At 35.2% G+C, this 23,863-nt stretch overlaps 1 protein-coding gene across 2 annotated transcripts in view; it reads right to left on the bottom strand.

The window, feature by feature from the left end:
* Positions 1-23,863, bottom strand: part of edil3.S (EGF like repeats and discoidin domains 3 S homeolog) — a 311,320-nt gene that overhangs the window by 64,940 nt on the left and 222,517 nt on the right. For both annotated transcript variants that reach the window (XM_018244394.2, XM_018244395.2), the window contains 2 exons: positions 5,439-5,594; positions 4,082-4,226 (listed from right to left, as the gene is read on the bottom strand). In XM_018244394.2, coding sequence (XP_018099883.1) covers positions 4,082-4,226; positions 5,439-5,594 — 301 coding nt within the window. The remainder of the gene's footprint in view (positions 1-4,081; positions 4,227-5,438; positions 5,595-23,863) is intronic.

Below are 23,863 nucleotides of genomic sequence, written 5' to 3'. Positions count from 1 at the left end.
GATTCGAAGGATTTAATCATTTGATCGAACGATTATTCCTTTGATTCAATCTAACGATTTGCGCAAAATCCTTCGATATTCGAAGTCGAAGGATTTTAATTCGGCAGTTGAATATCGAGGGTTAATTAACCCTCAATATTCGACCCTTGATACATCTGCCCCTTACTGTTAACAATTATGTTGGAATTCTTGGGGGAATCAACATGGAAATTTGCATGTCGAAATTGCAAAGCTCTTGTTAATAAACTGAATTTAGAAAATAATTAAATTAGAATAAATCTCAAATGTGCACTTTTTGATTGGACTCTTATAATGCATATAACTAATGCTGAGCGAGAAAAGCCACATATATTGCATTTATATGCATATTTTATATTTAACTTAGTCAGTTTTTGTGAGTTCTGAAAAAAAAACCAAAGTGAAAGCATACTTTACCCATCATTTTCAATGAATCTGACAAATTTTGAATTGATTTAGAAAACTCAAATAAAAAATTCCACTGACTTCTACATGAACTTGGCAGCTTTTGGATACCAAATATTTGAGTTTTTTGCGGTTAATAAATCTTGACAATTCTTCATATTTTTCAATAGTTTTAGATTATTTTATATATATATATATATATATATATATATATATATATATATATATATATATATATATATATATATATATTATATACGGTATATTAACTGCAGCTATTTATCTGCATAATTAAATGATATTATACAAGAATTATTAGTTACATAGCGGCGAAAATATTTGGTATCAGGTGGAAGCTTTTGTTTTTTTATATGTTCTTGTAATTGGTGTTTTAGTCCTTCAATTCACAGCAGTAAAAAGAATAAAAGTTCTCCTTTTTTGTCTATGGCATGGTGCATTTTCTAACATGGATGAAAGTCTTTTATTAAATAAGCAAAACAAAAATATTTGAATTAAGCTTGCAGATGTTCCTCATTACTGTTTTTTTCTACAGGCTTGCAATATTCTCTGAATATGTGTTGATCCAATTCAGCAGATTTTACATCCAAATGCATTGACCTTGCTGTTCTGTGATTGTGCCTCAGCAGAATAGAATACCACATTCATAATCTTCTTTCAGTCTGGGTATAAAGTACAATTAAATGTCTTTATCAGTTACATAAAAGGCGTTTATAAAAGGCAAAGATTAGCACATGATCTTTAAAAATGGCACAGTTCTAAGGAAAAGAAAACATCTACAGTGGCATGGGAGGCTGTGCACAAACCCTGCAATAGTATGTTGATATTATCAAATGATTACAGTTTTCCTTTATCAAGCCAGGTTTTCTGAATCCTGCACTGTTTCTGTAGCTATTAGTCCTTATGACTTCCTTCTCTTCAATTATTCATGAGGAAATTGCGACTGGGACACAATGCAAAGGAACAGCAGATAACAGCTGAATGCAATATACTGTGAAGAATGAAATAGCCAACAATACTGTTTGGTACTTCTGAGGCCAATACTGCAGGTTAGGCACCAAATTTTCATTTTATCTGAAGTCATCATGACTATTGAATTAGGAGGATTTTCAATAAATATAGGTATTTTAGTAGTACTCTTGTAGGGGGAAAGTAATAGAAGTAATTAACAACAAATGTGCACAATGCAAACTACCTTTTCCTTTGTGTGTACAACTTTTCCATTGTGCAAAGTTAATAAAAGCTTTGCAAACACACAAACATTGTCCCAGAGCACAGTGTGTGTAATGAAACTGTAAAAATGCATTATGCACAATCAGCGATGGATTACTATAAAGGCAACCTGGGAGAGTGTCTGAGGCCTAAAGTTTAAAGGGGGGGCACCATCATGAAAATAGGTAAAACATGTTCACACCAGAGCTGGAGCTGGGCCAGGCTGGATGTAGAGTTGGGAAAAACTACAAGACACTCTTGTGGTTCAACAAAGTATAAAAAAAAATATGTATCTAGTATGATCAAACACTAAGGGGTAGATTTATGAGCCCAAAACATTCTTGTTCATAGAAATCATTTGCAGAAACTGAGAGTGAATTCCTGAGCTCATTCAGTTTATCTGCTCCATTGTGTGAGTGTTTTTCATAATTCTTTCCGTTAGTACAGTTAGAGCACAGTTAGAGCTGCAGTATTTCTGGTCAGGTGATCTCTGAGGCAGCACAGAGAATATCATGAAATGAAGGCTCAAGGCAAGAGATGTAGAAGGGCAATATTTACCTAAATATAAACTCCAATTTGGTAAGATTCTTTAATATGTCACTTATATAATGTAAATTATCTGTTGCTTATGTATTAGTTTTTGGGGTATAGTTTTACTTTAATTCATAGAAATATCCCAATTTTTTACAATGGGATGCACATTTATTAAAGGTTGAATTTCAAATTCATATGAGTTTTAAATTAAAATATACTCGAAAACGAATATCTAAAACTGGGACAAATTTTACTGGCTTGAAAACTTGAATCGAATTCAAATTGAATTAGACTAAACTCGATTCAAGTTTTTTTTATGAAAAAAACTTGAATGTCAGGAAGGCTACTAACATGTCCAAATTGGTCCCTGGACCACTTCCATTAACTCATACATGAAAGAGGCAGGTTTTAGGTGGTGAATAGTCGAATTTGAGTTCTTAAAGGGCAAGAGTGTGATAAATCTCGTAATTCGAATTGAATTAAAACTCAAACCGAGTTTAGATAATTCACAATTTGAATTTGAATGTTTTGACCATAACAAAAATTTGAAAATTCGAATTTTCAATTCGACTCTTAATAAATCTGCCCCAAAATGTACTGACTTGTATAGTTTGGCTTAATTCAAGTAAAGTCAAGAGACTAATCCATGGGAACAGACCTCACATTTAAACAAAATACATTATGGAAGATCACAAACATAGCAAATCATGTGCATGAGTCAAATCACTGCTGCTACACTAAGCCCTGTGTCACATAAGGAGATTGCTGCATCTACTATTTTGAAGCTGGCGGTGCTTTCAGTGAGAAATAAATCAGCTGTGGATAAGCATTTTCCCACTTATCAACATTAAATCTGTTAGTTGTGGTTGAAATTAGGCTAAAGCTTCAACGAGCACTGGCTTAATCCAAAAACACAAGTAATTAAATAATACAATCTACTGTTTACATTAGCACAAAACACAAACACTTGCTTGGGTTAAGTGTCACACCTTGAAAATCAAGACCAAGTACAACCCAATTAACTTTGCAAGCCCATCATTGATAGCTCAGCAGATTTTAAATTGGGTGTGAGATAGCAAACAAAAAAACAAATTTGCTGAAGTACCTTTATTTAGCTTTCTATTCCCCTCAAACTTGAACCTGAACTCTGAAATATAAGAATCTTTAAGACTGATGAATTTCCTTTTCAATTCTAATCATTTCTAAATGCCAACAGAAAACAGCAAATCATTTCAATCACATTATTTGTTATATCATACTCAACCTACTTACATATAAGACATGCTTTACTGTAGTGTAGTTTATGGAATCTATTTTTTGAATTACAAGATATTACTAGAAAGTTGAGGTCTGTGCCCAAGAATAAAGATTTTAAACCATGAGACAAAAATATGCATTTCAAAGGCAAGAAAATCTGCCACAAATTTCTATAGGCAGCACCCTACAGGTCAAAACACACTTTATTCAATGTTATCCTTTGGTTATAATTTTGCTCAGCTGATGGGCCTTTAAATTGCACGTACTAGCCATCTTGGAATCCCACTGTCCTTCTGGTGAAGGGGAGCAGACATCAATATTGGACGGCAATCCCTCAACCCTGTGTATCATCAAGAAACGTTTAAAAAGTGCAATGTGTATGTATGCTGAAAGGTTATGCACAATGCCAGAAGAAAGTGTGGTGGGGAGAGAACCAGCGAGATCTGACCACCAAATTAATGAGAATCAGAGTTAATGTTTAACTTATTACTGCTAAAATAGGTCTCAATCAATGTACAAGGTCGTTTTTGTCTGGTAATAAATAGTCTTTGCTTTTATTTTAAGCTTGATTAGTAGACTGTTCAAAACCAGTTGCTAACTGGTATAAATTGGACAGATATGATTTACTTTTACCTACCTGATAATTCACATCCGAGTAGCTCCATTCTCAGAGTGCAATGCCGCCTGCATACCTGGGGATAGAGCCGTATGTACTGAGCTTCGATTGGAGGAGTAAAAGAATTGGCATATGGGTTGTTGTTGTCCACATTTCCTCGAAAAATCTGTAACAGTAAAAGTAATGGGTGTTTTTAGAAAAATAGATATTTTTAGATATGCAGTAATAGTCCATTATAAATGATGCTAACTGTTTCTTGACAGCAGATGTTCTGAATATGCATTTCATAATTCCCCTTAGATGTCTGCATAGTAGTTAGTTGGTTCTATGCACCCTATTGTGTTATTAAACAAAACAAAAAAAAAAGAGACATTTCAAGGGTATGATCACACTTGCACTCAAGCCTGTGAGATTTAAGTGGATGGACTAATGATTTTGATAAAGTCTCAAAGGCCATAGATTTTGGCGAACCCCAACTGTCATCATCTCAAAAAAAAATCTCAAAAATCAGGATTTATATAATATTTTATAGCACATTTGCTCTGTTTCAGTTTTTTCTTGTCTTCTTCTCCACCATAGCAGTGTAAATGAGACAATACCCATGTATTTAAAGATTGATTGTTTTTCACATAAATACAATACATAAAGATCCAGCTTGGTCAGTAACAATTGAACATTTTGGTTCAGCTTTGTTCAGGCACCCTGAAGTGTGTAGCTCTTTCACATTTAGCCTTATCACGTAGATTTAGAAATCTCTGATTAGGTGTATTTTTTTAGGTATTACCAGGAAAGTTAGTGGCGATTGGACAATCATGGATCTTATCCCACTCTGTTGTGCAGCCACCAACCCACACTGCAGCAAGTCTATATATATATAGATATAGATAAAAAGCTTAAGAAAAGCTTAAAAGAACAAACCATAATAAAGCAAGGCTTAGCATATCCATAGCACAGTAGTATTCTGAGGGTGGAATACCCTGGAGTCAAAACTGATTTAGACATGACTGCTTGGTTTTAAAGACCTTTGGATAATTATGTCTGAAGGTCACAGTTGTTTAAAGGCTTTGCAAGCTCCACCTCCTTTAAGAAGGGACGAGCAGCACGTAGAAGCCGCAACTAGAAAATGGTTTTGGGAGTTTTTTGTGACAATTCATTAATAAAAAATTTCTGAAGACCTTTTAGCTGTTTTTTCTTCTGGACCAATGGTGAGAGAGTAGATTGGTATTATGGGTGCAGAAACCTGGAAATTCTTTTGTCAGTTTCTATTACTTGGTTACTTTTCTAGGTTGAATAAATTCTCATGTGCCTCTATATTTTTTGTCTGTGTTCAGCAGCACTGTACTAATAAGAGTCATTAATTCCTTTCCATATATCTTACCATATCCTCGGAGGTCCTTTTGACTTTATATGTTGACCAGGATTTTCCATCATCGCTGTATGCAATCTTGTATGATTTTATGAATTCCGGGCTTCCAATGCGTTTTGCACCTTGAGTAATTAAACCAGTGACCCGCATTTTCTTTTGTAAGTTTATCTGTAGGATAGAAGGATTCATTTTCATTACTTCTTTATAGATAAATATATTTATATCATATTTTTATATAATATGTAAACATAAAGGGTTCCATTAGATTTCACTTTTCAAACAAATAACAATAGACAACAAATACCTGCTTCCCTTTAACTCTAAGTCCTATTCCCTTAGTGACCCAATGCTTCTGATAATATTTTCATAACTATTTTATTTACTTTTTAGGCTCCACCTTTGTGGATAGGTTTTACACTGCTAAGTTCCAACAGTACCATACCAAGCAGAGAAAAGATGAGCAATATCTTGTATTGCAAGGTACTCAACATTTTTGATGAATCACTTAGTGACCTGGGTGGGTCCGATCGGGCAGTCCCGTGCCTGACTCGGAACCGCAGACCTGCAAGCCAACCCGCACACGCCACCCACTATACCCCACTTGACACCACTCTGAACATGAACAAGATTTAAAAGTCTTTCCAAAGACTTCGAAAGAATCTAGCATCCATTCTGCAAGTGGTTGTCAACGAAAAGGGGGCCTTGAATAGTTCATATAAATAATATCATCCAACAAAATCAACTGATTTTAACAAGGACATATAACGGGCCAAATTCAATTAAGTGAGAAAAAGTTATCACATGGTTTATCATGTGAAAAGTCATGGACTAGATTCAATTCTAGATGAAAAAACATTTCTCCAAATTCAGTTACAGTTTTTTCCCATAGGCTTTATAGAATTTTCTCGTTATAAAACGTGATAAAACGTGCAATACGATTTCCTGATTTAAATTGCATCTCAAATTGAATCTCCTCCATGACTTTTCAAGTGATAAACCTTTTTATCACTGAATTGAATCTGGCCCAACATTCATAACATACATCATTAGCATTAATGCATGTCTGAACCCAGAATTGTATATACAAGGTATATAATAATACATAAAGTACAGTAAATTTGTTGGTCCTGACCCAAAGGTATAGATATTCTGGCCTATTCTAGCCAACAGGGAGTCCAAATGCAGAAAAGAGCACATCATTATTTTTACTCAGTCAAGTGATTTTATAATTGTATACCCTTCTTATACAAAAAGTTCAATCTTAACAAATGTGTTTGAAAAAAGCTATTTTTGACTTTTACGCCAGAATTTCTTTGCCACCTATTTGATATTATACCACATGTAGAGTGACACTTCCAAAATAGCTATTAAGATTCATTCTCTATGCTTGTAGTTGCCTAGGCTTCACAAAAAAAAACTATTTATCAATGACCTCTGGCTCCTCCCCCCAACAATGTTGAGATGTAAATCTATATCCGACATTAAATTCATTGCCTTGGAATTGCATTAACACAAGTAATGTATAACACTGACTGCAGAAACACTGGAAATAACAATGGATTAATAGTTCATGTTATAAAGTGGAATGTAGGATTTTATTTGTACATGAAGGCATACGTGGACTGAATAGATAAAACTTATTGTGGCTTTAGTTAAAAATTGCAATATTAATGTTCAATTTCCTGCTCAGGTGGGACATTTTGCTCTCTTCCAGATGTTTAAAGCAGTCTAGACAATACGAGCTGCACTAAGAAAAGAATAACAAGTTGGCTCTAAGCTGCTCAAGAAGACAAGGTAGTTTACTGGCATTAATGCATAAAGAAAGAATTCTCTATTTTGAACAATATAGCCAGATTAGTAAGGATAAAGGAAGGTCAGTACAGGCCTGAGGACAAATCTGTGAAAAATACAGAAAAAGGAATTTAAAGAAGCTAAAGAGGTTTATCCAAAGTAGACACTTTTAAACCAAGAAAATAAAAATGCCTTCTGCATATGACATACTGTAATGTTATCCAGAAAAAAAAGTACAAAATCATCTTAAACCTCTAAAGGAGAAAAGCATAGGGAGAAATGCATAGCTTAGATACAGCTCTCAAATGGACACTATAAATTCAGTGCAAGTGAGGTAGTGTTTTAGCATTGGAGGGGCAACGTTTTCTCTCAAGAGATAAAAAACTTCAATTAGAGTTGCCAGGAGGGAGCTGCGTAAACAGATTGTGAATTTGTCTGCTTTTTGCTATGAGACTTTGTGGGCACAAAATTCCATTAAGCCAATATGAGTTTATTGTTCTTTAAGGAATGATAAATGAACAGTTCATTTTTGAAACAATGCATGGATTACTGAAATAAGTTCAAATGACGTATAACTTGGGAGTTCACACCCTCATACATTATGGGGCAGATTTATCAAGGGTCGAATTGAAAATTCTAATTTTCAGTTTTTCTTATGGTTAAAACTGTCAAGTTTTTTAAAAAATTTTAATTCGATTTGCAAGATTTATTACTCTGGCCCGACTATTCGCCACCTAAAACCTGCTGAATTGCTGTTTAAGTCAGTGGGAGACGTCCTGGAATCAGTTTGGAGTCCAGTCTATGAATTAGTGTCAGAAGTGCACTGCCAACCGCTTTTGTAGACTTTCAGATATCACGGGTATAGGATCTGTTATCCAGAAACCCCTTTGCAGAAAGTCTCCCATAGAGAATTATTTCCTTTTTCTCTGTATTAATAAAACAGTACCTTGTACTTAATCCCAACTAAGATATGATTAATCCTTATTGTAATAAAAACAAGCCTGTTGGGTTTGTTTAATGTTTACATAATTTTCTAGTAGACATGGTTTAAAGATCCAAATTATGGTATTATCCACTATCCTGAAAACCCCAAGTCCCGAGCATTCTGGATAACAGGTCCTATATCTATACAATAAATTGCATAAATTATTTTTGGGAATCAATACTCATAACAATTAATAGAAATACACGAAGCTCAATAATTGCAGTTGCCTTTCTCAGCAGCTTCAGCCAACTGTCTACTTTGATTGATAAATTAGACTGATAGTTAGTGATGGGCGAATTTATTTGCCAGGTGCGAATTTGTGGCGAATTCCCACCATTCACCACCGGCGAATAAACTCGTAAAAATTCGCCAGTATCAAAAAAAAAAAACAGATGCCAGCATCAAGAACGAGACGCCGGTGCCATTTCGCGAATTTTTCTGCGAAGCAAAATGCCCCAAATTTGCCCATCACTACTGATTAAACCAAGATAGGCAGCCACAGACAGATAAATAAATTACACTAAATTTTATATTGAACAGAAATTAAAAACTTTGACTTTTCCTTAAACAATTTCCAATGCAAGCCTATTATATTCCTAATTCATTACTTCTGGGAATGTATGTAATCAATATACAAAATATGTTTACAGAAAGTCATATTGAGACTATAACTTTATTTACAAGCAATAACTCGAAATAAACACAAAAAGAGTTCACCAGTTTCAGAAGGAAACAATAAAATACAGTAATTAATGAGTCTTTTGACATTTATAAACATCTCGTCTCGGCACACTAATAATTCAAAATGTCAAATAAAATAAAAGGGTTGCAGTTTTAACAAATGTCGGCTCTTAAGGCAGACAGTCTGTGCAGAATCAGAACTGTTTACTACAATATATTCATCTCTGGCTCCTGTTTACAAAACTGTTACTAGGCTCCAAATCTGTAAACACCACATGGTGGCCATTCCAGATTTCCCAATGCCAAACATGACATTATAGCTTTCTACACCTTGTTTGTTATTGTAATGTCTTGACAGGAATAAAACTTTTTTATGAAGTATGAATCAAAAATCCACATATCACTTCAGACATTTGGCGGGGAGAGAAGATGAACATTTGTAATATTTACATATTCAGTAATTCTAATTAGTTAGTTAGTTGGCTTTGAATCAGATTTAAGTATTTCTGTTCAAGAACACTGAATATACTCCCCCAAAAAACCCACCCAAATATGCAGCAGCAGGTGCAGTGCCAATATGTAGATGGTTTATCAGGTATTTTATTTTTTTTACACAAAGCAATAGTGGGTGTTTAGATTCTAACTTAAGTTCACAACAAAAATTGGAGAAGTCCTGTTAGTATTTTGCATCAGTGTTAATGTATGTGTCTGCATTTATGAATGTGCCATGTCATTACTTATTAACAGCAGTACCAGGTAAGTGTTTGGTTTTCTTGTTTTTTTACCATCATGTTTCCATGTTCAAAGGTTATTTTACACAATAACTATTAGATTTCAATAATGTAGGGATGTGTAAAATAGCCATCCCCAATATTATTTAGCAGGCAGTTTCCCTAATGTTATAGACACCTAACTGGGTCCTAAAATACAGTTGGGAGGGGTAACTGTTTCCTGTTCCTGCTTTAAGCTATGCCCCTTGTTGTTTCTCACAGTGACCAGTAGATGGCACTGTGCTAGAGTATAAAAGGCTCTGAAGCCATGCTTTCAGTGTCCATCTTGTGCAGAGGGCAATGATAATGGCCATATACAGGACAGCCATTTACAAGATACCCCAAATGGGACAGAAAAGCCCCTCAGTACTTAGATGACTATGTACTAAAGTCAGATTGCAATGATCAGATACTGACAAACATTGACTACTGTTACAGAACACATGATGTACCACATACTTTTAGAGAAGCCATAGATTCACCCCAGTCACAGATATGGCTTAATGCAATGGAATATGAAATAGATTCACTAAACGAGAATGCTATGTTCACACTGACCACTCTACCAGACGGTAAAAATGCAGTGGGGGTAGATGGGTCTATGCAAGAAAAAGCAATGCAGGTGGATCTAAAACATACAACGCTAGATATGTTGCTAAATGATACAGTCAAGAGGGGAATAGATTACATGGAGACTTTTTCTCGAACTGTGAATGTTACTTCTATAAGCATTTTGATGCAAATGGACAGTGAATGTCAATATGAGACAGTAAACATTTTTGAAGATAACCAAGGTGCAATAGCTCTCGCTAAGAACCCAGTTTGCTGTGCGAACATATTGATATCAAATACCATTTTCTTAGTTCTGTAATAAGTGAGGGAACACTAACACTTGAGTATTATTCCACAAACAAAATGGTAGCAGATATTATGACTAAGCCAGTAACAAAGTTTAAACTGGAAGAATTTGTACATTACATATTTGGAGTATCAACCAATGTACTACACATTAATGCTAAATATGTCTTTCTGTAATATGAGAGCAAGTGTGGGTGTTAAGATATGCATTAATGGGTGTGCTCTCATACAGATCCCATAGTAATCTCATACTGACACAGTGTCATGTGACATGATCTTTGTCTGCTATTGCAGAAATGTTAATAAAGACGCTTCTTCTCTGTCTAAAAGAAAGCTGCAGGCTCAGTTTGAGCTACCGGTTATCCCATCGCTTAAGCAGAATAGCAACAAGAGCAATGTAAAGGAAAGGTGAAGAGAGAGAAAAGTGAAGAAGAATGGCTGTTTAATCTATAGTAATAATTCAAATCAACTGGACTTGCTTTATTTCTTCTCGTTAAGATGTTTTAGTAGTCATCCAACTGACTTTCTCAATTCAGAGATTAATCTCCCTTTTAATTTTTTCTTCTTGTCTTCTTCAGTCCCCATGCCCTTAAACATTATATTAGTGTGTATTGGTAACATGAGGGAAGATGCCAACTGGTTTTTACTAAACTGGGAAATTACTCTTAAACACACAAAAAAAGTTTTGAGGTTACAATATAGCTCCAACTATGTTTATACTCTGTTTTCACAGTTATATATACTTCCTAGCAACAACAAAAAAAAAACTTGAAGTCTTATCTACTTTAACAGCTGTTACAGCCCACAACCCCTACTGAAATGCCAGGAAAAATATTTGCAGGCTGGTGCGTTCACTGCACCTGCAAATAGGAATTTAATTCTGATCTTTATCCATATTACAAAAAGAAGCATGATGCAAGATATAAATTAATGCTTTTAAAATATTTTATATACAGTATTCATAGTTATATAGTTAGGTTGGTTAAGAAGGCCACCAAGTTCAACCCCTTCAAATAAACCCCAAAATAATAGAATCTGCCATTGCAACCTCACTGCTCTCATAGTGAAGAACCACCTACACTGCTTCTGTTCCTCTAGTCTACAAGGATATTTTCAATGCAAAAAAAAAAAAAAGATTCCTCACTCCAAAAAAAGAAAAAAAAGCACAACCATGGAAGTTTACCCTCATAGTTGAAATCCTTCATCACTTTTACAGTCTAGTTGCATATCTTTGCACTCTAATATATTTAGAAATACATTCAAGCAGATGGAGCACTGCCAAGTAAAATATTACATAGAAAAGCATCAACAGCATTTGAAATTTAAAAAAGGAAACAGTAGGGCTTTCTTTTAACTACTACTGTATACTAAGCATAAAAGAGGATTTAAAAGATTAATAAATTAGAAATTAATAGGAAACTCCATACATACATAAATTATCTTTTACCCTTTAGACAGGTTAGTTCCTTTACAAGACAAAATTGTGAAGATAATATTATAGTCTAATCTCAGTTTATATCTAATATAGGAGATAATTTTGGGAATAATGTATGCCTATTGTAAAATATAAAGATATTGTAAAATATAAATATACCTCACCAAGGAGCTACAAGGCCAAAGCCTGAGTGATTTTATTCAGATAATGGAACCCAGAGGTGACCATCAATTTGGATTCATGCTGAATCATGAGCTTAAAATGGAGTCTGAGGGTAAGGCCATACTGGGCATTTTGGGGAGATTTGGTTGCCTGGCGACTTATCGCCTCGTCTTTGTGGCGACCAATCTCCCCAAACGCCTTCCCTCACTCTGCGCCGGCTAAAATGAAAAAAAACGCCGGCGCTAATCACACACGGCAATTCGTTTTCCGTAGTCGCCCGAGTCGCCCTATGGTCTTCCTTAAATCTGGAGCTTCTGTATAGCTCCAATGACCTAGGGTAGGAAATCTTCATATGATTCAGTCATCAAAACTGGATTTGTCGCCCACTATGCAGAAATCATTAACCACATGTGAATAAACTGAGAAATTCAATCAAGGTCAATGGCAATGATAATAATGTCCTTTTGAGCACAACCACATTTGCACTTGAGTTTATAAAGGACCAGCAACAATATACTGTATGAATGTTATATGTGATATCTATATCAAATTATGGAGTCATGGTGTGATCATTTGTTTGTGGTTAGAGCTGAGGATGGAGTTCCACATGTATAACATTAGCATAAACACCTTTTTGATTGCCCGGTTCTTCTATAACACTTATTCCACAAACTAATTTAGCAACACAGAATTCTTGACATGTTCACAGTGAGAAATCACACTTAACTCCAATTTTCACTGTCTACTTTAGTGCAGTGAAGTTCAAATGCACTCTTTATTAGTGATGGGCGAATTTGCGCCGTTTCGCTTCGCCGAAAAATTTGCGAATTTCGCGCGAAATTCTCGAAACGGCGGAAAATTTGCGAAACGGTGCCGGCGTCTCGCGCAAATTCGCGCCTGGCGAATAAATTCGCCCATCACTACTCTTTATTCTGAAAACTGCCCCCTACTGCCCTTCTCTTATACATACTCCTTTTTGCCTTTGCAGTGTTTTCCTTGCTCCAGTTAGACTTACTAATACAATTTTAACTTTTCTAAGCCTTTTTTTTAAATAGATATCCAAGCGAAAAATTTATTTTTTTCTTAAAATATAGTACAGTAAACCACCTCTGTTAACAATTAATTTAATTTATTCAGTTGCCCCGTTCGGTCACAAGCTTTTATAAGCATAAGCCTCTCCTACATTTGTATTGTTATTCATAGTATTTTACTAATTTTGTATAGTGATAAGAAAATAAATATTAATAAATAAAAATACTGCTGAATGCAGTATTGAATCGTAGTACAATTTAACCTAAATGGCTCTAAAAACAACATACCAAATTGAAAGTCAAATGACTAGCTCCAAAGCCAAAACAAATCTTACGCTAGGTAAATATTAAAGGTGTAAACATCAAGAGAATTGTTAAAAATTCATATATATCCACACAAGGCTATAAAGGTTCACAGTACTGTAGAGCGGATATAATTAGGGACGCTATAATTTATTTATAATTTTATTTAGCTTCAATTTAGCTTTAAATTATTTAGTATGTCTTTGTGTTTCAACCCATTCAAGTTTTCACAGAATATTCTAGGTTAGTTTGAAGGTATTTGCTTTAGTTTTCTGGCGATCATCTAGTTTTTTAAGTTCCTGACAAACTGCTGGCCTACATACTAGATTTTTCCATGCTAATACAAACAATAGGGGGCAGATTTATCAAGGGTCGAATTTCGAGGGTTAAAAAACCCTTGAAGTAAAATCCTTCAAATATCGAATTCGAAGGATTTTAGAGCAAAAGGTTTGATCGAACGATCAAATAAAAATCGTTCAATCGAACTATAAAATCGTTAGAATCTACAATGTCCCCATAGGCTAACATTCAATTCGGTAGCTTGTATTTGGCGAAGTATTGAGTCAAAGGTTTTTTTAAAGAGACAGTACTTCGATTATCGAATGGTCTAACGATTTTTACTTTGAAACGTGCGAATCGATCGAATTTTACCAATTCTATGAAGTACCCATATACAGATCCACTAAGTGACCTCGACAAGGGATGACCTGTCATACAGGAGAAGCAAATTCTTTTCTTAGACATATTCTTTTCAGAGGGTCAATGCCTGGTTTTTGGATTCTTGTGTAGGAAAAGGAAAAAGGAACAAATGCCATTTGTGGGAGAAGGGTGTGATACAAAATTCTTTCAATGAGGCAGATTCATTCAGCGGCGAATTTGCGCTAGCGTCCGTTTCGCTCACATCGCAACACTTCGCCAGGACAACGCTAATTCACTAAAATCTGAAGTTGCATCCAGGACACAGAACACTGACGAAGTTGCACTAGCATTACTGCGGCAAGTAAAATTATTTAAATATAAATAATTTCTAAATAATCTAAATTCTGAATGAAGTATCCCCCAGAAACGGCAGACCTCTAATTTTATTCAGCTGGAGGAACTATTTAATTTTACCATATGTAGTTATATTTTTTTACTTTATATCTTTCAGTTGGAATAAAACATTCATAAGCACCGAGCTTCTTGCCTTTTTTTCCCCTTGAGCATACAGGGCAAGTAGAGTTAATACTTTCTTATTATAAATAAATACACACACGACTCCGTATAACTTCCCTGAGCTTTTCTTATTTATTTAATATTTTTTTTTTCTTTCTACCATACACAAAGACTTGCATTGTAGTGGAGCATTCGTTAATAATAACAAAATGTAATAATACAATTAATGAATAGTCAAGCAATGGATATTTCAACAGGCAGCATTGATATAAATAATTACATGTTTGTTCAGTATGGTATGAGCACAAATTTGTTGTAGGGTGAAGCTTTCACTAGGGAAAACCAATTCTTTATTTTTTCTTCAAAATAAGGTCAATATGAAAACTGGTATTATATCTAAAGATTACTTTTTCATAGAAAACACAAAATGTAATAGAAAAAGAGGTATTGTGCATTATTTTTGCCTATGTGTGAAAATGCTAAAAACGATTTAACTATATATATATATATATATATATATATATATATATATATATATATATATATATATATATAGAACAGTCCTAGTCAGGTGCACTCTCTTCCAATAAACATCCGCCTGGGTGCAGGTAAAAATATCACTATCAAACCTTCTCAACAAACCGCACTCCAAGGACTTATGAGGTGTCAAAAAATGCCTTTATTTCAACGTTTCGGCTCTCACTCGTGAGCCGTCTTCAGGAAAGACGGCTCACGAGTGAGAGCCGAAACGTTGAAATAAAGGCATTTTTTGACACCTCATAAGTCCTTGGAGTGCGGTTTGTTGAGAAGGTTTGATATATATATATATATATATATATATATATATATATATATATATATATATATATATATATATATATATATATATATGTGTGTGTGGTGTATATAAGTACATACTGGACAGCACCAACTTCCAAAAAGCCACCTTGTACCTGCCCTTGCAAAGCATATGCGTGTAGAGACAGAATAAACAGCCCCGATCTTTCGTGAAAAAAAAAATATTGTATTATGCCCAACCGACGTTTCGGTCCCCATTTTTCAAGGTATACATACACACACATTTCAAATCACCACTTATAGCCCCCACCCACATTGTGTGCCAGTGACATCACAGTGTAATTAACTCTTCTATGGCCGGCCTCTGACCAGCAAATTACTTATTAGCAAGTGTATATTCTACAATAAAACATATAGCAGGTTGTCAAAATATAAATACAGTGCTAAAATACGTGTTATTAAAGTGCTTAAAATTTACTTTAAAAACAATCTTCGCCATACAATTACCTGAACAGAAACAAATATTGTGACCTATCTCCAGTGGCATAACTACCGGGGGAGCAGGGGGTGCGATTGGGCCAGAGCCCGCACCGCCTCATGGGGCCCCCCGGCAGCTCGAGCGCCACTGACTTCTTCAGTGTTTCCGGGCGTACGGAGGGGGGCAGGGGCCCGGCTACACGTCCCGCGCCAGGGCCCGCCGCCCTCTAGTTACCATACTGCCTATCTCATACAGTCAAATCAGTTAATGTGCATAATAGAATATATCTATAGCCACTATCTTGGCATATATAACTATTCTAAGCATCTAATTAGTCAAGAGAATTGGTCTTTTCCACACAAAAAAACAGAAAAAGAACTAAATCAGCCTCTTCCAGAGACAGATGATGGTACTCCAGGTATTATCTCTTTTGTGCTGGTGTGTGTGTGTGTGTATATATATATATATATATATATATATATATATATATATATATATATATATATATATATATATATATATATATATATATATATATATATACATATATATACCAGCTCAATAGTATGTTAAAATAAGTGATGAGCAAAACTGGCTTTTTCCCTCTTTCCTGACAAATTTTTAAAACTGCTGGAAAATGTGCAAATTGGTGAAATTTTCATCAAAAGAGAAGTCAAAATTACAGTGTGGTTAACACATTTTAGCCCTGCAATAGCATATAAACTGCCCTACCTTGTTAGAGAAACTCATTTACAATATGCTACACCTGTTCTTCATAGTAAAAAAGCACACTGCCTGGATAGCTCCTCCTCTCAGAGGGAAGGCTGGGAGAGCACCTTGCAGTATGTGTACCAGGTGAAAAAGTTCTCTAATTAGAACTACTTCTTTCCAATATCCTGATCCAAACAAGCGGCAAACTAGCTGAAAAGCAGGATTGGTCTACTTTATAGGCTTCCAAATTCCCTCTTTTTCAACCGTATAAAGCAAATTCAAACTGTGCTGAAATGAACTGATAGCAAAATATTGTTAAAATCATAAGAAATGACTGTTTTGTCACTGGATGCATTTGTAATAAAAGCACATCTACACTAAAAAAATACCTAACCCCTATAAAATCCACAAATGAAGAAAGATGTGCCTGTCTGCATACAATACTCTGCACACAGGAACCTGCAAATTAATGCACATTCAGTAAGACAATTAATTGGCCTACTACAAGTTGCAAAGCCCTGGCTTATGTTATAAAGCTATGATATGGTTCTTCAGAATCCAGTCAGTCAGCAAAATTTTTTGCCAGTTGTCACAAAAATAACGCCCAGACTCCACTGGTGTGAAAAAAATTGCATTTGGCAAATTTTTAGCAGTGGGCCCTCTTGCTTCTAGTCATTTGGCCTATTTCCTTGTCATTCCCTATTTCTTTATGGGAAAAAAGCTTAATAATGGAAGAATAGAGAATACCATATATACTCGAGTATAAGCCGTCCCGAGTATAAGCCGAGGTACCTAATTTTACCTCCGAAAACTGGGAAAGCTTATTGACTCGAGTATAAGCCTAGAAATGCAGCAGCTTCTGGTTTCCGCTCCCATTGGAGGTGCCTGCGTCTCGTTTTTGGATGCCGGCGACCATTCTTGGACGCCGACGAATATTCTTGGAGACTATTCTTGGACGCCGGCGACTATTCTTAGACGCCGGCGACCGTTTTTGTGCTTGACCCGAGTATAAGCCGAGGTAGAGTTTTTCAGCATATTTTGGGGGCTGAAAAACTCAGCTTATACTCGAGTATATACGGTAGTAAGTAGATACTGTATAAAAGACTAGGATAATAAGGAGGTTAAGGGAGGAGAGGAAGAATAATAGTTTGGAAATTGGGCCCACGGTCTAAGGCATCGCAGCCCAACATTTGAAAAGGGTATACAATAGAAATTTAAAATCTATTGTGACCTGTTAAGAAAAGAAAACACTGCTACCCAGGTAATTGGCAAATGCATGAGTGAGAATGTTACTACAGCAAAGGGCCAACCTGGGAGAGAGAGATGAATGTTACACATGCTCTTTTGGAGTGAGAAAGGAATTCCCAAAGTATTGTTAGAAAAAACAATGATTAGGTCCTCAGTGTACATTTCTGTTACTAATTAAGGTAAGCTTAAAGCTTACATATTTGCTAACAAATTACTTTAGAATGCTTCTAGAATCACATAAATCATTCCTATCTATTATCTACCCTTAAGAGAATCATGCTTCACTTCTGCAGTCAAAAACATATACTACAGTAAAATAAAAGCAGAATTCTCAAAGTTTTACCTACAACATGAAACCACAGTGTTTTCATATGATCCAATAGAGTTTTCTACCTCACAGCCTACTCTAAGAGAAATATGCAATATGCCTTATGGATTTCAAACAACAAAAATAGATCAAATCATCTTCATGGAGTGCTTGTTCACACCACTGTTCATCTTCTTATAATCTTTTTGACATTAAATTGGCTGTTATGTCCCATTTTAATAGTTCTTAGAAGGAATGTGCCACAGGGCTGATTTAAGAGCAGGTATAAGAAATGGAACATAAAAATAACTCCATGGGCTTCTACTGTAAAGGCTGCTGGGATAGCTAGGAGCAGTCAACAAAAAATGGAGGTTTGCAGGTCGGACATACCATGTTTTCCACATCTAGGGTCCTATCATTCTGTTTATAACTTTCCTGGCATTATGGGGTGCACATAATCCATAAAACATCAAACTGACACCTTTGGTGAAGTGAAAACAAACCCAATATGCCATTAAAAATATGCCTTGCAGCAAAGTGCAACCCATGAAATTAATCCCTCTTTTTTTGCTTTACATGTGGTTTTATTTAAAGCATCATTTTCATGCTTACTGTGTTTAGCAACTTTCCCCTTTGTACATTGCAAACAATAAAAGGATATTGCATTTTTCCAGATGATGAAAATGATTAAACGATCTATTGTGCCAACAGCAGTAGTCTTTTGCTATAATTATGAGATCGACAAGAATAAATGCAGGGGAACTAGAATTTGTGCTATTAAGAACTAATATTACAGCCTGTGAATAATCTTCCCAAATGAATATACTACAGGGACCTGACATCAAGCAAAAGACTAAAAACCTAGTTCCTTTTTAGCTTATTAAGTCAATATATCAGTCCAAGTAGAGTTTATCACGGCTGAGAGAAATTTCATATTTGCCGTAACAGTAATGTCTACAATGTGAACTCCCTAGGAATTCCACTTTTACATGGTCTTTGCAGAATACATTCCTTTCAACAAAGTTTAATAGTTGAGAGGAATGTGTTTCACTTGAGTTTTGTTAACAAAAAAGTAGTTATATAATATTTCTTTATTGTTATCTGGAGTAGGTAATCTACATAGCTATTGTCAAGCTAAAGAATCAAAGATTTCTGCTATTTATGTTAAAATATCTCATAAGCCAATATTTCGGTCTTCATACCACGAAGTGGATTATTTCCATGTGGTCCTTATTTGATGGCTTGAGAGACTGAATCTTGCAGCTCTAAATTACCTATTATTTTATAATGAATGCAAATAAATGCTAGTCTTACAGTAGTGTTCAAGATACCAAGAGGCATATTTATCAAAGGTCGAATTTCGAATTGAAAAAACTTCGAAATTCGATTCAAAAAGACCAACCGAAATTAAGTCAAAGTTTTTTTTTTTTGGTCGAATAGGTTAGTTTTTGATCGAATAGGTCCATATTCGGCTGACTTCCCCCAGAAAAAGCCCCCTGCCCCATTAATATTACTTAAAGCACAGAAAGCACAGGCAACAGAGGGAGCAAGGAACGCTAAGGGGGTTATTTATCAAAGGTCAACATATAGGGGCCCATTTACTTAGCTCGAGTGAAGGAATAGAAGAAAAAATACTTTCAATTTCGAATGGTCGAATATGGCTACTTCGACCATCGAATAGGCTACTTCGACCTTCGATTACGACTTCGAATCGAATGATTCAAACTAAAAATAGTTCGAATATTCGACCATTCGATAGTCGAAGTACTGTGTCTTTAAAAAATACTTCGACCCCCTAGTTCGCCACCTAAAACCTACCGAGGCCAATGTTAGCCTATGGGGAAGGTCCCCATAGACTTCCTAACAATTTTCTGATCGAAGGAAAATCCTTCAATCGATGGATTAAAATCCTTCGAATCGTTCGATTCAAAGGATTTAATCATTCGATCGAACAATTATTCCTTCGATTGCAGGAATAGCGTTAAATCCTTCGATTCGACCCTATGTAAATCTGCCCCTTAGAGTAATGTGAATTTTATTACATTCTAATAAATTTGATTTTATTCAGAATTCGAATGAAAAAATGTGAATGTCTAAAATTTGATCGAATATCCCGACCCGAAAACTATAATCAAATTTGAATCCCGTATTCCTCCACAAAAAAAAAATGTTAACTTTTTGACATGCAACATTTTTTTTTTTATAAAGTCTATCTTTTCAAAGCGACATTCGATTACCAATTGACTCCAAATATGTTCTAGGAGGTCCCCCATAGGCTTAAACAGCAATTCGGCTGGTTTTAGATTGCGATTGATCGAATTTTTAAAGAGACAGTCCATGATAAATTTCGATATTCAAATTTTTTTCAAATTCAAACCGAATTTGGACTATTCCCTAGTTGAAGTACACAAAAAATAGCTAGAAATTCAAATTTTTCATTCAAAAATTCACCTCAACCTTTGATAAATTGGCCCCCTAGTGATAGCCTATACATTAAAGCACCAGAGAGGTAATTTTTACTGTACCTGTAAAATTTTACTGTACCTTATGGATTTCCTCAGTTAAATACGAATTATTTATTAGCCTTCTCATGCTTACACTGACAACCCAAGAAGGAAAGACAACTATTTTCCAGTAAACGGATCTACAATTACAAAGCAGTTCTTTCTAGAAGTCAGTCTTCTTGGGATTTTTGATCATAGATACAACAAAAATATGCAACAGAGTGATTCACCTTCAAGTGAAGAGGTTCAGATAAGACAGGAAGTGCTTTAATACATATAAAATAAACTAATCTTAAAAGCAAGTTCTTCGGATCATATTGGATCAATAAAGAATGGCTATGGAATGTGGGTCTGGTAGCAGAAAGCGTGATTAAAAAAAATCTCTTTCCCAGAGCTAGATACTCAAAGATTAAATTATCTGTATGCTTTCTCAAACAGAAACTCTAGAAATACATAGAGGAGACGAGTTTAATATATTCATCTCCTTGTCTCAAAGAGCAGCTTAAATGAAACTGCCAGGTACATGACAAATCGTTGCAACATGCAGGGGCACATTTACTAAGGGTCGAATATCAAGGGTTAATTAACCCTCGATATTCGACCATCGAAGTAAAATCCTTCGACATCAAATATCGAAGTCAAAGGACTTACCGCAAATACTTCGATCGAACGATTAAACCCTTCGAAACGAACGATTCGAAGGATTTTAATCCATCGATCGACGATTTTCCTTCGATCAAAAAAAGCTTAGAAAACTTATGGGGAAGGTCCCCATAGGCTAACATTGCAGCTCGGTAGGTTTAAAGTGGCGAAGTAGGTAGTAAAAGTTTTTTTTAAAGAGACAGTACTATCGAATAGTGGAATAGTCGAACGATTTTTAGTTTGAATCGTTCGATTCGAAGTCGAAGTCGTAGTCGAAGTTCGAAGTAGCCTATTCAATAGTCAAAGTACCCAAAAAATTCGAAGTTTTTTTTACTTTGAATCCTTCACTCGAGCTTAGCAAATGTGCCCCGAAATCTTTTAACAAAATCAAAGCATTCCAGACTTGCAACTTTTCACATTTTTGCATTTGCCCACCTGCGATAATGATAATGAATCGGCACAATCAGTATATAAGCTGATGCTTGATAAACACTTATTTATTTATTATTACAAACTTTATTTTTACTGTATTGTTTCTTATCTGTCAGATCTTATGAAATGAGTAATTTACTTGTACATGCCTGTGTACTCAAAAATGCCTCCAACTTTAATGTCATATGACCTAGCACTATGCAAATGAACAGATTTAGCACTAAAACAAGATGTTAAAACATTATGAAAATGGAATTACTGTATATATATTATTATGAACTTAAAAAATATTTTAATTTGTGTGTCTGCAGGACATGATATATATATAGTTTTATGGTATTTCTTTTGCATGTTTTTTCAGGACTTACTCTTCTTGCCCCCATACTTTTAGCGTTCCATCAAAATAGATCAGGACACTTTCTTATGGCCATTTGGCCACACTCCCATTCGTTTTAAGAAAATATAAGAGCGATATGAAGATGTAGAAATAATAAAAAGAGGATTATGGGAAATAACAACACTGCAACATCAGAGAATCAAATGGCAGAAGCAACAGTAATTAGTGATACATTTCCCTTTAATTATAAACTCTTGTATGGCTATAGTAAAATGCTCCAGATGAAACCTTAATTCTCAGGGGGTGAGCCCTCACAATGGTGTGGAGCCAGGGTGTTGCACAACTGTAATTGTATGCAAGGTACAATAATCTGGCGCCAGTGGTTCTTGCAACTTAACCAGAGAACTTATTTATTAAAGAACATCATCCACATAGGAGTTCACCAACAGAGAAGCAGTGGAGATGAGCGAAATGTTCCACCAGGTTTCGCAGCAACAAGGAAAGATGCCATAGACTTTTTTGGTGAAACGAAACTGGTCAGATTCTCCCATCACTAATAGCAGGAACATAGAACACAGTGGATACACAAATACTCACAAGTACCAACAATCAGTATAAATCCCCACAGGGAGCATACACAGTGTTTACGTAGGTACACCCAGCTTTCAGTCTTTTCCCTAAACAGAGCGAACTCTCATGCTTAGTCCCTACTTCTGGGCAATTAGTACCCGGGATCATAATGCCACTCAACACTCCTCGGTGGAGCCTCAGCAGCTAAAAAGCCTATCTATCACTCCTAGAGAAAGTAAAATTGCCTATCACTTGCAAGACCTGACCTTGTCTAGGTTCCAAGTGCTTATATATTGCAACACCATGACACCTCGTGGCTAAACTGGGTATAATAAGGAGTCATGCTTTGACCCAGGAAATGGAGTATACTGTAGTTCCTGTATAACTAAGGGGCCTTTAAATGGCCAAATTCTAGGAGAATGCAAAGTAAATGGATGTAAATTTATCAGACCCCTACAATCTAATATAGGGGGGTTAGTTATCAAAATTCGAATTTACCTCACTATTTTTGGAAAGCCACTGCAACCAAATCCGCACTGATTCCCCCCCCTATTTATCATTACATTTTCCCGAAAAATTCTTGTGCTGGAAAAGTCTCTATAAAATCATTCAAATATCCTAATCTGCAACTTTTTCAAATTTGACACCTGAATACAGTAACTTCTTTGGATTTGACGCCCGAAGACTTTTTCGGAAACATCTGCCATTGACTTCTATATGAACTTGGCAGGTCTGAGTTGGGAGTACCTTTTTACTATGACTTTTAACACCATGGGGGGTTAAAAAATGGTGGTTTTCCCCTTTAAAAGTCCAACCAGAAAAAAATCTGACTTTGAAAAATAATCCCCCATAATGTATTTTTTTGAAGCTTGTTCTAGTTTTTTTTTTTTATAGATTTTAATAAAAATATTCCTTTATAGGCGTAAAGTATGTGACAAATAGAGACTTTCAAAGCAACTTTGTTTCATTGTTCATATCTGTTTGAATGAAATGTCTAATTTTCCATTTGGGATCACATAAAGATGAACTTTACAGCAAACAGGAAATTAATTTACTTAGTATGAGACTTTGGGGAAAAAGTTTGAAGGAAGATCAGATAGATAATCATTATGACCTATAATATTACAGATTTTACAATGATTTAATTATTAAAGTGAAGTTGCTTTAGAATACTGATATGATAAGGAAAAACTATATTGCATTTTTCTGGTAGAAAGGCTTTACTAACAAAAATAAATA

Source organism: Xenopus laevis, chromosome 1S, assembly GCF_017654675.1.
Source record: "Xenopus laevis strain J_2021 chromosome 1S, Xenopus_laevis_v10.1, whole genome shotgun sequence".
Lineage (NCBI taxonomy): Eukaryota > Metazoa > Chordata > Amphibia > Anura > Pipidae > Xenopus > Xenopus laevis.
This window is presented reverse-complemented; position numbering and strand designations above follow the sequence as displayed.